This window comes from Mirounga leonina, unplaced genomic scaffold (genome assembly GCF_011800145.1).
Source record: "Mirounga leonina isolate KUSES-001 unplaced genomic scaffold, KU_Mleo_1.0 Mir_82, whole genome shotgun sequence".
NCBI classification, from domain to species: domain Eukaryota; kingdom Metazoa; phylum Chordata; class Mammalia; order Carnivora; family Phocidae; genus Mirounga; species Mirounga leonina.
Window position 1 is genome coordinate 33749472 of NW_023270825.1, and position 15755 is coordinate 33765226.

General features: G+C 37.9%; 1 protein-coding gene across 1 annotated transcript; it reads right to left on the reverse strand.

Moving 5' to 3' along the window:
* Window positions 1–1849: 1849 nt before the first annotated feature.
* CCDC196 (coiled-coil domain containing 196) lies at window positions 1850–14772 on the reverse strand. Its single transcript, XM_034992873.1, is given in 10 exon segments — window positions 1850–1969; window positions 2541–2599; window positions 8637–8778; window positions 9142–9201; window positions 9926–10009; window positions 10425–10502; window positions 12173–12223; window positions 12918–13014; window positions 14304–14456; window positions 14558–14772. Coding segments are annotated over 10 exon segments (894 nt in total). The 5' UTR covers window positions 14608–14772.
* Window positions 14773–15755: the final 983 nt, after the last annotated feature.

Genomic DNA, 15755 nt, shown 5'->3' on the forward strand with positions numbered 1-15755 from the left:
TACATACTCAGCTAATTCAGTTGGGAGAACATGAAACTAATCATTTCAGGGCTGCCAAACCTGTTATTCTTGTGGCCCAGAAAGGAAAGATATGAATTAGATTGGAATATGAACTGGTAGTAAGAATACCTAGGCTCTGGTAATCAGCCTAAACTGTTAACATCCCCAATTAACTGTGGGACTCTGGACACTCTTTCAACATATCTGAACTCCAGTTTCCCTTCTGTAAAATGAAAGAAATTCATACTTATTTAAAGTTCCTTCTAATACCCAAATTCTGTGATTTCATGTAAACCTTTTCAAGTCCAAAATTACATTTTAAAATACATCTTTACAGATTTAAATTAACCTTGGGGGAAAGAAAATTTTTAATTGGTTGTCTTACTTTGCTCATTACCAGAACATACAAGGAGTTCCTACAGACTTGGAAATGTTTTGTAACAAATCAACTTTCCCTGTATTGACATGATATAGGAAATTAATGACAATTTAGAGCAAAGAAAAGATCTGGAGAACTCAGGAACTACAGTATGATCCAAACTGACACAAGACAAGGTATCAAGAGACCCTGGGACTTTGCTATTAACCTGGCTGAGGCCTTATGCAATATCTGAGCCTCTATCTAACCCCAGGTGCTGTTAGGTAGTCAAAATGAAAAGATGAGTAAGACATAGTCCTGGGCCTCAAAGAGTTCACAATCTGGTGAGGGAGATAATTGGGTAAACAAATAAGAAATTGCAATATAATTCATTAAGTGTTATGATAAAGCCAAGACAGCCTGGAACAGTGATTCTCAAACCTGGCTGTGCATAAGAATTTCTGGAGGAGCTTTTAAAAAATACAGACGCTCTTGCCCTATCCCTAAGAGATCTTGATTTAAATGATCTAAGGGAGGGGCCCAGTGAATTGGTACTTTCAAAAACTCCCAAAGAGATTCTAGTATAAGAATTAGGATTGAAAATCACTGGGATAGGAGAAGGGCACCAAACTCAGCCCTAAGGACAAATGATAATGCACAGACAAGGAGAGAAGAATCAACTTTGTGCAGAGGCATGGAGATAATAGACCTCATGGTACATCAGGGGAATTGTAAATAGGTCTGTTGAGCTCAATGTTGTATACCTGAGCAAAGGGAGATACAGTGAAAGAGGAGACTGGGGACATAGGCAGGAGGCAGATCATTATGGTCTGTGAAGGAGTTTGGACTTTATACTAAAGTCAATGGAAAACCAGGAGGAAAGAGACATGATCTCATTTCTCTTATAGAAAAGCACCTCTTTAGGTGGTGTGGAAGGTAGGGTTAGAGGGACTAGAAGTGGGAAAACCAATTAAGAGGCTGTGGTAATCTAGGCAGGAAAGATGGCCTGAACTAAAACAGTTGTAGGTTGAAGATAGGAAGGTAGAAGGTATTCAAGGAAAAGATAAGTAGGAGACAGAATCATCAGGGCAGGTGGACAAGGTAGGTGAGAGAGTAAGAGAACTGTATAGCTTATAATTTTCCTTATTTTGTACCTACTTTTGCTTATATGCTAGTGATGGATCTGCCCAGAATGAAACATTTCAAAGGTGGAGGGGAACAGCCTTTTATGGACTTGTTAACAATACACAATGTGGTTTGAATCTAGTCATTTCAAAATCAAGAGCTATCAAAATAATCAGAGACTGTTTTCCAATCCTTAAATGATGAAATTCCTGACATACTTAAGGTCAAGCATCTAACCTGCATTTAAACCCAATTTGGTGGGGACATGGTAAACAGCACTAAAGCAAAGGTTTGGGAGATTTTAATTAACACAAATGGCTGTGCCTAGACTTTAAATCTGGCCAAAGCAAATGGAGTGAAAGCCTTCTAATCCTTCAGAGCTTCATCTGGCAGTGACCTCAGAAACAAGAGCATCCCTCCTACATCATCAAAGTGACTTCCTTTAGTTCCTTGTTGTTCTGCGTAGGTCTTTGATTCAAGAATTCTCTACAACATAGAGGAGGAAAAAAAAAAAAACAGCTAAAACATCAAGTGCCCTGGCACTCACTCTGCAAATCCCCTAAAAATATTAAATTAGAATGTATTAAAAAATAAATTCCAGAGGTGCCTGGGCGGCTCAGTCAAAAGCATCTGCCTTTGGCTCAGGTCATGATCCCAGGGTCCTGAGATGGAGTCCCGAATTGGGCTCCTTGCTCAGTGGGAAGCCTGCTTCTCCCTCTCCCTCTGCCTCTCCCCCCTGCTCATGCTCTCTCTCTTTCTCAAATAAATAAATAAAGTAAAATAAATCCAGGGGCACCTGGGTGGCTCAGTTAGTTGAGCAGCTGACTTTTGATTTTGGATCAGGTCATGATCTCAGGTCATGGGATCTAGCCCCATGTAGGGTTCCACACTCAGTGAGGAGTCTGTTTAGGATTCTCTCTCTCTCCCTCTCCTTCTGCCCTTCCCCGCCTTTCTCTGAAATAAATAAATCTTTAAATAAATTTAAAAATTCCAAAAATCTATACCCACTACCTATGCAAGCCTTTAAAATAATTTTGAAAATGAAAGTAATTCTTACCACATTAGATTCATTTTTGCTGGTAGTTGTTCCGCCTGTAGTTATAGTACTTATAGTACCTGGTGGGAAACATTAGGAAAATGGGAGCTTTCTTTGAGGGAAAAAACAAAACAAAACAAAACCTGGTTTAATTTTGAGTTGCAAAGCTACTAACATTCATCACACATTGCATACCATATCCTTGCATCATTGTAGGAATGACTCTGGTATTAGCATTAATGTGGATTTTCTAACTGTTGTTTTAGAAGATAACTTCAAGCAGTATTTTTTTTTTTTCAAGCAGTATTTTTAAAGTTGGAATGGCAAACCTTTTTCGGCTAAGGGCTCATGTCTCACAGGCAGAAGAAAATCATTTGAGGATTATATGCAAGTAGAAACAATTTTCTTTGAGAACCTACAAACTGTACATTTAATACAACTTTTAAATGAAGAAATGGGATGATAAATCATATATATATATATATATATATCCTCAGATAACCCAGATACATATTCCATAAAAATGGCCAACTGTGGATAGTGGAGAACAAAAAAAAAAAGATAAAGGTGGGTGTGGGGACAAAAAAGAGGAGGCAAAGAGAATGACAGGCATAGGCTGAGATAGAGAAGGAGAAGGGGGCCAATAAAAAGGGGGAAAAGGAAGAATTGGAGGGTGCAAAACAGGCTCTGTAGGGAGTTTGTCCTAGGTCAGGATTGCCAGGATACCCAGTTAAATTTGGATTTCAATAAAAACCAAATAATTTTTTGTATAAGTATGTCCCATTAAAGGTTTAAGACATACTTATACTAAAAAGTTAACTATCCGCAATTCAAATTTAACTGAGCATCCTCTTTCTATTTGCTAAATATGACAACCCAATCCTAACAATCCTGCCAAATTTCCTAAGCGTGTAATACAAAAAACTTTGGAAGCTATTGTCACTCATTGAAATAATCATAATATTAATAAAGGTACAGTTTATTTTTTTCAACCTTCAGAATTTATATTTAGGAAAGAAGAATTTTATTCTCCCCCTGGGCTTCTGTGGGGTTTTATTTTTTATTTTTCTAAAGATTTTACTTATTTGTCTCAGAGAGAGAGCACAAGCATGGGGAGTGGCAGGCAGAGGGAGAAGCAGGCTCCCTGCGGAGCAGGGAGCCCAATGCGGGGCTTGATCCCAGGACCCTGGGATCAAGACCTGAGCCGAAGACAGACGCTTAACCATCTGAGCCACCCAGACATCCCTCTGTGGGGTTTTATAGGAAGTAAAAAAACTACTTAGTTTAGAAATTAACTTCATAACCTACTATTAGTTACTATAGTAACTATTACATAGCACTACAAACCATAAACCTAATTTTGACATTCAAAAAGTTCAGGTTGCCTCAAAGCTTTAAAAAGCCTGTATTTGAGAGCATTACTATTTATCAAGGACCCAGATTCAAGTTAACTGTGGGTTTCCACCCCTGCCTTTCAGCCTTTTAACTTAACACTACTATTTTCCTTTCAGCAGCACCTACTGAAGTATATCCCAGCCATCAGAAAGAGTCATACTAAAGTGAAGTAAAGGTTAAAGCCAGGAAGAATGACTTGCTTTGGGAAAGGAGGGAGTTAGAGAATAAATAAGGTCTCAAGAATATTCATTTCCCACCTCACTGGGCTTTCATCTGAATTTATAAGTGTAGCAAAATAATCACATCCAACCTTCAGCTTCTTCTCAAAAGAGCTCAAAAAAATGCCAAGAGGATGAGTTTGGTGGGGGGACGGGGAGGGGAGGAGAAAAACGAAGTGTCAGAATCAAATGTCTTATCGACAGTTACGTTATTACCGAAGATAAACTTCTTTAAACTACCAGCAGGCATGATGGGAAATTCAGCTGAATTTAAAGATTACTTCTTGCCTGTACTCTTTAAGATAGGTGGATGCCAAAGGCCACGAACTGTTCTCTTGACCCTACAGAAGCCAGGGAAGGGCTGTTACACAGCCTGGGTCAAATTGTAATTTTACAGTGTAAATTTACACCTTCAAATGTGACCCGTCCCCAGAAGGCACACACTCGGTGTAAAATGTTTTTCTCTTCTATAAGACTAGGTGAGGCAGTATGCCAAACAGATTAGACTGACAATGGTAATGCTATAACCAGGGGCTCAAGAGAATTTGCAAGTAGGGATTGCTTAAAGTGTAACAAACTAATATTAACACAGGATTGTGTTTTGCCAATCAAATAGTTCACACTACTGCAACACAGCCAACCAGCACACCCGACAGGTGATGCGGGAGGAAGGATTCTTGGCAAAGAGCAGTGGGAGAAACCTTTCCTTTACTTGGAAATGTGCAGAACAGAAGGACCTGTACCCGGATTTGCGGGGAGGTATGTCCAAAACTACATTTCACCCTTTAAGACAGGTTTGTGAAATTCAATTCTTTTGAGACTGGAGAAAAATGAACCGTATCTAGGAACATTATTAAGTACTTAAACTTCAAAAAATCACCACCTTGTATAATTGTTCAACTCATTTTATAATTCAGTGTCCCGATTACCTGATTTATCTGTGGTGGAAAGAAACAGTATTAGGGATTGTGAAGGAAGTGGACAGTGGGTGTTTTTGGAATGGAGGGAACTGTAGTTCAAGGAGTAGAAAAACAGATAAGGATTGTACAGCAGAATACTGAGTTTAGTAAGGTCTAACCAAGGCTTCCAGTAATACACCTCAGTGCAACAGATCATGGCAGAAAACATCAATAATTTTTTTTCATTTGATATATAAATGTAGCACATTTTGTCCTAAGGGTAATAGAAGACCAATCTCTCCCACAGTATATCAGGGTTCCTGAATTACCACTATTTGTAGACTAGAAGCCTGGATGTGATTGGTGCCACCTACTGGGATAAATGTAGAATTACAAACTGTCAACCCATTTTGAACTGTTTTATTACTAACCAAATTACCCTTAGGGAGTATGAGTCTTCGTTGGGAGTATTATACATTAAACAGGGATAAGTTTGGATTTAAATCATAGCCTTTAGAGGTGGAAGAGTCATGAGACATCCCATACTTCAACACTGCCATTTTCTGCACATTCTAGAAGGTGAGCTTTAGATACAGAATCAGAAGCCTGGCTTCTCTGAACTAGTTTCTTGTTTTATGATACCTACTCCACAGAGTCATTGTGAGCATTACACAAAACCACATGCTTTCAACATGCTCTATAGTATGTTTTGTTTTAGGCAAAGAAAAAAACTGAAACTAAATGACTTGCCCAGGTTATTTAACTGTTTAGCTTCAGAATAAGGCCTGCAACTCATATACCTGACTCTAAATGCAGTGCTTTTGCCATTAAAATACTGTTTCAAAAAATTTGATGGCAAGATGATTTTGAGTGGCAACCGAGATAAATTTAGGAGGTGCTAGAACACAGCATTAAACACTATAAATCACAGTGAAACAATTACTCCCTCTCCAATTCTTCAAATTTGATGGCCTCAAGGAGAAAGTTTCAGTTTGTTGCTGGTTTTCCTTAAAACTCTCTACATCTTGCTAATCTCACTTCCTAATAAAGATAAAACAGACCTCAGGCTTTAGCATCTGGTTAGAACATTAAAATTTTGTTTTTCAGTATCCTCATTAAGTTTACTTTCGATTATGGAAAGCTATATTGGTTTTTCATTGAAAACAGTAATATTAATTTTATTTTCCAGGGATGCATTTAAGAAATTAAAGAAGTCAGTCTAAACAGAATATATTGAAAACAACAGACCAAGTGACACAGAAATTGGGAAACATGAGCACCACTAAACCGCCTCCCTATCATATCACTGTTGGTAATGGTATCTTAACATAATTACTTTAAAAATTCCTCTATGAAGAAAACTAATGCTTCTTTTGTTTTCTTTTCAATAATCAAACAAATAGGTCAAGATAACCAAAATCTAGGACTCAGATCCACTTAGGCGCAAACAAACCCAAAGATTTTGTATATGTGTGTGTTAGAAAATGAAACTGACCTGTAATCAGTGTTCAGTGAATGCACAATCAGTAAAGCACGGGACCGTGGGTCACACATGCCTGCGGCTACTTGCATTGGTGGTAACTAGAAATTTAGTGCCCTATCACTTAACTCTCCAGAGCATAAGAGGAGAGAAGAGAAAAGAGAGTACTGATGTGTGGGTTGTCCTAGTCCAAATTTCAAAGATCCAGTGTACTGGGAAAAAAGAAATCCCCTAAGGTGACTGAATCGAATGGAACCCTTCACTATTTACTAATCTTGGCTTGATTTGAATCTGGAGCTAAAAGATTTTTAACTCCTTACTCTAAGATCCCTTGAGATGACCTTCAGCTAATTTTAAACAAAGTAAAACAAGGATCTGTCCTCCTTGTACCCTCCTCTCCTCCAGCTTTTTAATTTATTCCTTAATGACTTATTATTGCTTCTGATTGTATTCTAGGTTCTTGCTTGAGAAGAAAATCTCAAGCTTTCTGCTGTCCAATTCAAATCAAAACAACAGTTAAAAGAAAAAATATGAGTGTGTGGGCGGGGGGGCTGCCTGGCTGGCTCAGTCTATAGAGCATGTGACTCTTGATCTTGGGGTCGTAAGTTCAAGCCCCACAATGAGTGTAGAGATTACTTAAAAATAAAATCTTAAAAAAAAAAAAAGAAAAAATATAAGTAGAACACTGGCTAAAGGATGGATGGTCGATCCAGCCTTCTAGATTTTGTAAATTTTATATATGAATCAAGTTAGACTGACAGTGCTATGTACCTGGACCAAATCATCTTGAACTGACCCATTGCTTTTTAAATTTTTCAAATAAATATTTTTTTATTAGATTGTGCCAACAAAAAGATAAGAAACAACATAGAAAATTTAGATTCTGAATTCATTTTAGAAATATTATTGAGAACATTAGCTACTATAACACATATAGAATGTCCTGTCTCCATGGAGGAGAAATTTCTCTCTGGTCTCAGTACTAGTAAAAGCTATATTCTTGAGCAATTGATTTATTATTATTTTGTGGACACCATAAATCTATGTTTCTTTTTCTGGGAAATCCAGAACCAAGTTTGAAGCCTGCTTCTACCAACTATATAGTACTTTCATTATACATTTTCATGTATTTACCTGGCTTCAACTTATTTTTCCTTTGGCTTGATTTACTCATCTATTTATTTAATCTTATGTGCTGTGTGTGATTTTATCTGCTGTTCAAGCCCTTTATGGAATAAGATTGAGAAGAAATTAGAGATATACAGGGGCACCTGGGTGGCTCAGTTGATTAAGCGTCTGCCTTCGGCTCAGGTCATGATCCCAGGATTCTGGGATGGAGCCCTGCATTGTGCTCCCTGCTCAGCAGGGAATCTGCTTCTCCCCCTCCTCTCTATTCTTGCTCTCTCAAGCTCTGGAGCTCTCTCTCTCAAATGAATAAATTAAAATAAAATCTAAAAAAAAAGAAATGAGAGATATACATACTGATACTGTTACTGATAAAATATTGTCATCCCCTAACCATGATTTCTCATTGAATGTGTTTTCTTTAAAATATAGATTTCAGATTCATAGATCCCTGAAAATTTAAGAACTCTTTCTTCTGCCCCTCAGAAGCCATTCCTTTATTTTTTTATGGTAAACTATACAATTTCCTCTAATGATGCCATAAATTCTTTGGGGGCAAATGCTGAAAATCTCAGAGGAATATCTGGATTGGTGAAACTCACAACCATTGTCAGAAGTCTATCTCTTTGGCTTTCTGTTCTGAAGTAGAGTCTATTCCAACAAGATTCATGAGATCAAACCACAATAATTCCTAGGAAAGGGGTGCAAGTGGGGAGGAAACTAGTATTTTTTCAGGGGTCAACTTTGTACCAACTACGTATACTAAGTACATAATATGTAACTTAGTCTTTACAAAAGAAAATTTCATTTCCTCCAGAGGAATCCTTATTTTACAAGAGCTTCTGAGTAATAATAATGATAGTGATAAAATTTATTAGATCACTACTAACATGTAACTTATGGTGTGCCAGGCATTGTGTTGATCACCTCATAAGTAATGGAATTTTCACTGTAAAATAAAATAAAACCTCAAACTGTGTACCTATGATACTCCACCTACCTCAGGACCCAGGAAGATTAAAATATGCTTGCTTTGTTTCCAAATTCTGCTGTAAGTACAGGGATAATTTCAGGTCATTGGCCTTCTGGTAGTTCTTCAAGGCTTCAATTCTCAGCTCAATCACTTTGCCATTAAAGTCATTCTACAAGACAACATTTTCACAACTACTCATACAGTACAGGCTTCTCTAAAGCACTTGTAACCTGATCCTTTTTACTCAGAAGTTTAAAATCATCCCATTCAGTCTTTAAAGCTGGGCAGAAAGTATTTGTGATTCCCCACCCCCCCATTTCAAATAGAACAAAACCAAGACTATAGGGGGGAAAATGTATTTAAGTTATTCAATGTGAAGCTGGAGACAGGTCTCTGCAGCTATCTCCCCATGAAACATTTTCTTTTAGCAGAATACAGATGAGGGAATTGGGATGAATATTACAAAACTAAAAAACTTTACATTGTCTGAATAAAACTGCATCCCATGTTCAACTTTGGAAGATCTTAGTACCTGAAGGATGTTGGCTTGTTCCTGGTACCTGACCCATTCCATTTTCCTCGGTTGCTTTTCCTGGTGGAAGAAAGAGCCTCTGGGTGACAAAGTAAATTGAGATCAGAAATCAGTGTTCTCAATATCCTGCAAAGACTTTATAGCAAAAGCACAGTGTCATAGATTCACTAATAAATTGGTTTCAACTCTTTAGTCCTTTTAGTAGGGCCTCACCTGTATAATCCATCGCTCCAAATACTAAAGGCTAAATTAATAGAAGCATTTTCTCTGAAAAAGTTTGTTGTGGGAAGATTAGATACAAGCGTAATACTTTCAAATAAATGTTCAAAAACAAATTAGCTATTATTTTGACATCACATAGTTACTGTTGAGTTGTCATTGTTGGTATAGTTTCTCCTACTTTGCCCCCGCTAACGTGATTTCCCAGAAATTTGCAGTGTCACTCTAACTCAAATATAATATCCCAAGGGAACCAGATTTCCTATAAAATTTGTATCAATTCAGAAGCACACTGTAATTTAGACAGATTACTGCTACATTAAAAATTTTAATCTGGGCGCCTGGGTGGCTCAGATGGTTAAGCGTCTGCCTTCGGCTCAGGTCATGATCCCAGGGTCCTGGGATCGAGTCCCACATCGGGCTCCCTGCTCCTTGGGAGCCTGCTTCTCCCTCTGCCTCTCTCTCTCTCTCTCTGTCTCTCATGAATAAATAAATAAAATCTTTAAAAAAAAAATTTTAATCTATCAGCTCTAAAAGCTACTACCATTCAGAAAGATCACACTACCTTCCTTTTCTCCTTCACTTTCTCTGCACATGATGTCTCCAGTTCATTTTTGGTCTTCCTAGGTGATGAGGGGGTTTTGGGAACCTGGGATAAAAGAAGAGAGCTAAAGGAATAGAAGGTCCCAGAAAAGAAATGCAATGTCTCAGCGGTCAGTAAATCCAACATAACCTAAAGGCCAAATCCTAACTATCTGCCTACCCAAATTAGCCCTGATTGTCAACAGGCTGTTTCCAGCAATGTGGCATCAACAACTTGAAATTCTTTTTTTTTTTTAAGATTTTATTTATTTATTTGACAGAGAAAGACACAGCGAGAGAGGGAACACAAGCAGGGGGAGTGGGAGGGGGGGAAGCAGGCTCCCCGCAGAGCAGGGAGCCCGATGTGGGACTCGATCCCAGGACCCTGGGATCATGACCTGAGCCGAAGGCAGTCGCTCAACCGACTGAGCCACCCAGGCGCCCAACAACTTGAAATTCTAAGTGCTCTATAGTCCACTTGCCTTCCCGTCCTGCAAGTCTGCTTTGTTTTTTATCTGCGGTGCTTTTTGTTGACCACCAAGTTCTTCTGTGTCGAATGTCTGTAGAGAGACATTTTGGCAAAGCTTTAAATTAGTGGGAATTAGTGAGAGAAGTGGAAAACCAACATAAGTCAAAGCTTTTGGTTTCTGCCAGTCAGCAACCTGTCAGGGTTCAACATGAAAAGTGTACTACCAAATGGGGTTCAGAATGGAACAAGCCCTTCCATTTGGTCTTGAGTATACCTTATAATAATAAAACCTATTAACGTACACTTATTATATGCCATCACTACTGTAAGCTACTTACACATTACTTATTTACAATACTTTACTGCATTATAAACTTTCTCAATTAACCCTCATAGGACTATTTTTATTTCCATTTCATAAATGAGAAAAGAGATTTGGAGAGGCTAAGTCATTTGTTTAGAAGAATTTGAACGAGATCTTGTAGACTCGGAAGCCTATGTTCTTAACCACTGGGCATACCGTTCTCTTTCCATTTCTCACTGTCTAAAATTATGAGTAGGGAAAGCCAGTCACTAGCTAATAAATGTGGACATCGCTAATAAATGTGGACATCGCTTATAAAAAATCCTTTGGGAGCTTTGGAGAAGCTGGATTTTGATAGAGGATTTGTGCTGGCACATTTCTTATCACAAGGACTCAAAACCTCAAGAACTAAAACTGACAATTCATAGAACTGATTTGTAGCTGCCTCTGAGAAGTAGGACTAGATCTCAGGTCAAGATGCAGGGCTTGATGCTATCCTGATTATTTGTGGAAAGGTCAGATGAAAAAAACAGAGATCACACCACACACTGTTTATATCGCAAGACACAATCTGTTCTTCTAGTTTTATAGTCTGTGAAAAAGCACATGGATCTCAAGGACTTAGTCCACAACGGAATTTCCACCCCCCACATGGTTTCCCAGCAAAAGGCCCTATTATTGTGTTTTAAACAATGAAGTGATCATTGCAAAATCATAGGAGAATTAGAATTATATATTCATACATTCATTCTTTCAACTTACATTTATTGATTGTCTACTATGTTCCAAGCATTGTGCCACATGCTAGGGATTCAGAGATGAACAAAGCAATCAAGAAACTGGAGGAGGTTGTATTCCAGAGGGGGTCAGGGAGACAAGAAACAAGTAAAATAATAATAATAATAAAGTAAAAATAATAAGCTTAATTATAAAGAGTGCTATGGAGGATATGAACAGGGTTCTATAATAGAAAGTAAGAGAGGGGTGCCCTATTTTAGATGGAGTAAACAAGGAGGGCCTCCCTGAGGAGGTGACATTTAAGCAGAGACCTGAAGGATGAGAATGAGCCAACCAAAAGAAAATAGTATTACAGGCCAGGGATAAAACAAGAGCAAAAGCCTTGAGATAGGAAAGGTCTTGGCATGTTTGAGAATCCACAAGGAGGCCAGTGTGGTGGTTGCATAGAAAGTAAGGAGAGGACTTCTTTGAGAGGAGAGAGGTAGGCAACAGCCATATTTTGCCACAATAAGGAGCAGCTATAAATGGTTTCCATAAGGAAAGTGACATGATTTGATTGTTTCAAAAATACCACTTTGGCTGCTGTGCAAAGAATGGATTGGAATGAGGCATGGGTGGAAGCAGGGACATGACAAATGAGAATGGGGACAAGAGGAAAGGGAAGTTCTTTTCATTAGGGTCTGTAAGATAATACTATCAAGAGATCCTTAGAGGCACACCTTGTTCCATAGCATCTCCATTTCCTTCCGAAGCATCTTGTTTTTCCTTTCCTGTTGGAGAGGGAAAAAACCAAACAAACAGAAACGTGTTTGTCCAGTCATTAAAGTGAAGTTGGAAGAAATTATTAAGTAATGAGGGGAAAGGGGTGGGGATGCAGGTATATAGCAAACCATAGAGGAAGGCAATAAATAAGTCTAGCCCAAAATCCAGGAACATGAGAGATGAGCTTGATGATGATGATAGTACAAAAATAATAACAATTTTGAATAATAACTATAATTATGGTAATTGTAATATGATATCAACAGAAATGAGTTCTTCACACAACACTTAAGATATTCTGATCATACTGCAATTTCTCTGGGGTGCAGACCACTAATTTCTAATTTTTAAGATCCTTCACCTTGTTGGTTTTTAGAAATCTTATGAGTCTCCCAGAGCAAACTATTTCTTTTATTTTACTTTGGTATTGTCTATTCTTTATGAAATATGAAGGGTTAATATGCTTGTATTACTAACCCCTAGATGAAAAGTTTTTAAAAGTCAAAGAAATAGAATTTTTGCTAGTTAGTTCTGAGCCTGCCCAACATTTCATCTGATTCCTTTCTAGATCAAGGAGATATGAGTATTGGAGCCTTAGATGCTAGAGATGAGCTCTCTGTCTTTCCTTCCACATTTGATGATAGCAATTGAATTGAGCCTTGTACAGGAGGCCATTCCTTGGAGTGTCCACCAGCCTCTTACCAGATTCTGCTTCATCTCTTCTGCTTCCTTAATGAGCTCCATGACTGAGGATTCTTCATTCCCCTTCCTTGCCATGATCTGCCTCATGATCTGCAAACTGGAAGGAAGAGAAAGACATCACAAAACATAATACTTCCTAAAGAGTAATATTACTATTCTGTAAGCAGTCGGAAAGTACACTACCATGGGAATGAGAAGGGTGCTAAAATCACAGGAGTTTTAGAATTCCTTCTGGACATAGAAGTTCTCTATAGGATGATTTTATCCCCAATCAACATTTGCCTCAGCTATGTCCTTTATAATGAATTTTGTGTTCAGTAATGCTCAAAACTTAGTCTCTGGCAGCCAGTGAGGCTCTTCTTCACCCTTTCAGAAAAATGTTTTGGTGTATGGCTTTTGAAGTAGAAAGGATGATTTTGCCCCTGTGAAGAAGGAGGTCAAAGAATCTGTTGTCTTCAGCATAAACTCCAGAATTATGCCCTACCTCATCTCTGTTTATATTGCTTCTTTATAAAAAAAGACATTTGAGTTAGTTGGGGAAACCCCTTATATCCTTATGGTAGTTCCCAACATACAATCCAACACATTAAGAAGTTTCTAATAAAATCTGAATCAATACCAAGTAAGTAAAAGACTTACTTTATTCTTTAAAGGCATTAACTTAAGTTTATGTTTATTATACTTTTTCCTCCTTAATTATAAGCAGAGAAGCAAACTTTGTGTTCTCTTACCCTAAGAGAAGTTTCTTTCTGCATTGTAAGCAGCTGGTGCTTGACCACAACTTTTTGCCTGGCTTTTGTTCTCCAAAAGTCTGAGCTCCCTGAGATGGTTACAGTAAGGGTAGAGAATGAAGGTAGACCCATTAAGGTGAGATTATCTGAGACTAGAAACGAAACAGAGTTGGTGGGTCTTAAGAACAGTGAATGCCCTAGATAAGAGTTGAGATTTTATCTGCCTAGTATATTTAGAGAAGCCAGACCCTAAATCCAGAGGACTCCTAGGCCCAGAAGATTTTTTCTCTTTCACTGCTTGGCATGAGAAGAAGAGAGTCATCTATCCTAAAGTGATTCCACAAAAATGAATAAGGAGCTATCAGTGTAACCATGATAGACTGAAATACTAAAGGCTCTTTTCTGTTTCTTAGGTGGGCATCTTAAGGAAGAAGAGTAGTAACTGTAGCCCCTTGATATGAGGGCTGAATCATTTTTAATTTTACTAAAATAAAACAAAGGATTACTTGCCACTGATTTTGTGGTTACAAATTCTTTATCTATTATAGCTAAATGTCTAAATCTTTTTAAAAATGTAAATAATCATTGTTAATCCTCTGGATTAAAGTTCTCCAGCCTTTTCCCCTCTAGGAAACCCTGAGTAGAGAGCCTTTACCTTCTTTGCTTTTCCTCTAAGTTAGACATCAACTTCTGGAATAAGAGATTGTTCTTATCTTCAAGAGGTTTTAGCATCTCTAGCAGTTCCTGCTTCCTTAGCTTTAAGTCCTCATTCAATTCCTTCAAGTAGTTGTCATCTATTTTAGAACATCTGTGGGAAAAATAATATTTGCCTTTAGCCTAAGTTAATAATAGAGACCCTCCTCTTCCCTCTGGATAGTTACCATTTGGCATCTTCTGTCCATGACTCACCTTGTTTTTGAGGGCAAGTAAGATCCTGAAGGGTTTGAACCACTTGTCATCTTGAAGGGAATTTTCTACTCTAAGGATAGAGAGATCTTCTTGGAAGTATGTGCCTTCTTGTTCCATTCAGTTAAGTCATCATTTTTCTGTTGCTGTTCTTGAAACCCCTGTTGCATTGGACTGATTTTAGCTACAGCTTGAGTCACAATGGCCCTAAGACCACAGAATCAACAGGTCTTTTAAGTATCTTCAACATCAATGATAGCTTGATGAATGAAAATACTATTAGATACATCTGATCAATTCTTCCTTAGCTTTAACCAATGCCCAATATTTTATTCTGGAGTCTTTGAATGGGATAGAATCAGAACGTATCTATATTATGGAATTCCTAGAAAATGGTGGCTGGTCAAAATTAACTCATGAACACCATCTTCCATGGCAATTAACCTACATGAAATGTCTACTACCTGTAGGGCACAGTGCCAGATTCTGTAAGGAAAAGATAAATACAAAGCATCTACGTTCTGAGGGTCTTAGGAGAAGGAGAGAAAACCTCTAAGAGACATTTTTGAAAAATAGAGGCCAAACTGGCAAATATAAGGAATGGGTATAATATTGAGTAATGAGCCAATTGTCATTATTCCTGTCTTTAAAACTTGATATATTACAGTGGCAAGGAAGAATAATATTGGGCACATAGCAAGAGAATATAATTTGTGAAAAATCCATACTATCAAGTATGTCCTTCCACAGCCAGGCTTTTTCCTGAGAAGCTGTAATTATACACCTACCTCCAGATTCTGATTCTGCCCCCATTTTTCTCTCCTTGCTAGAACCACATTTCTCCTAGACCCTAAGATCTTCTTTCTTCACCTCTGTAACTTAGTGAGCAGAAAATAACTCAAAGAGTTACACATTTGTTTCTTCATGCCCTTTAAAAACAGTTTTAGGGCAGTGTTTTTAGTGAGGCTCTCAAATGTGAATTAAGTCATGTCAATTTCAAGTATTAACTGGGCATTTCTAGGCATCTTCTAAGGGCATCCTCTAAAGACACTTAACCTCTTCCTGTTTTGGGAAACCTTAAAGGCCGACTATTGTAGTGGAAATAACACAAGATTTAGTTTGTCAGATCTTGGTTTGAATCTTGCCTTCAATGTGAGAAGGGAGCTGACTGTGAGCAAGTTACCAAATTCTTTGAGCCTTA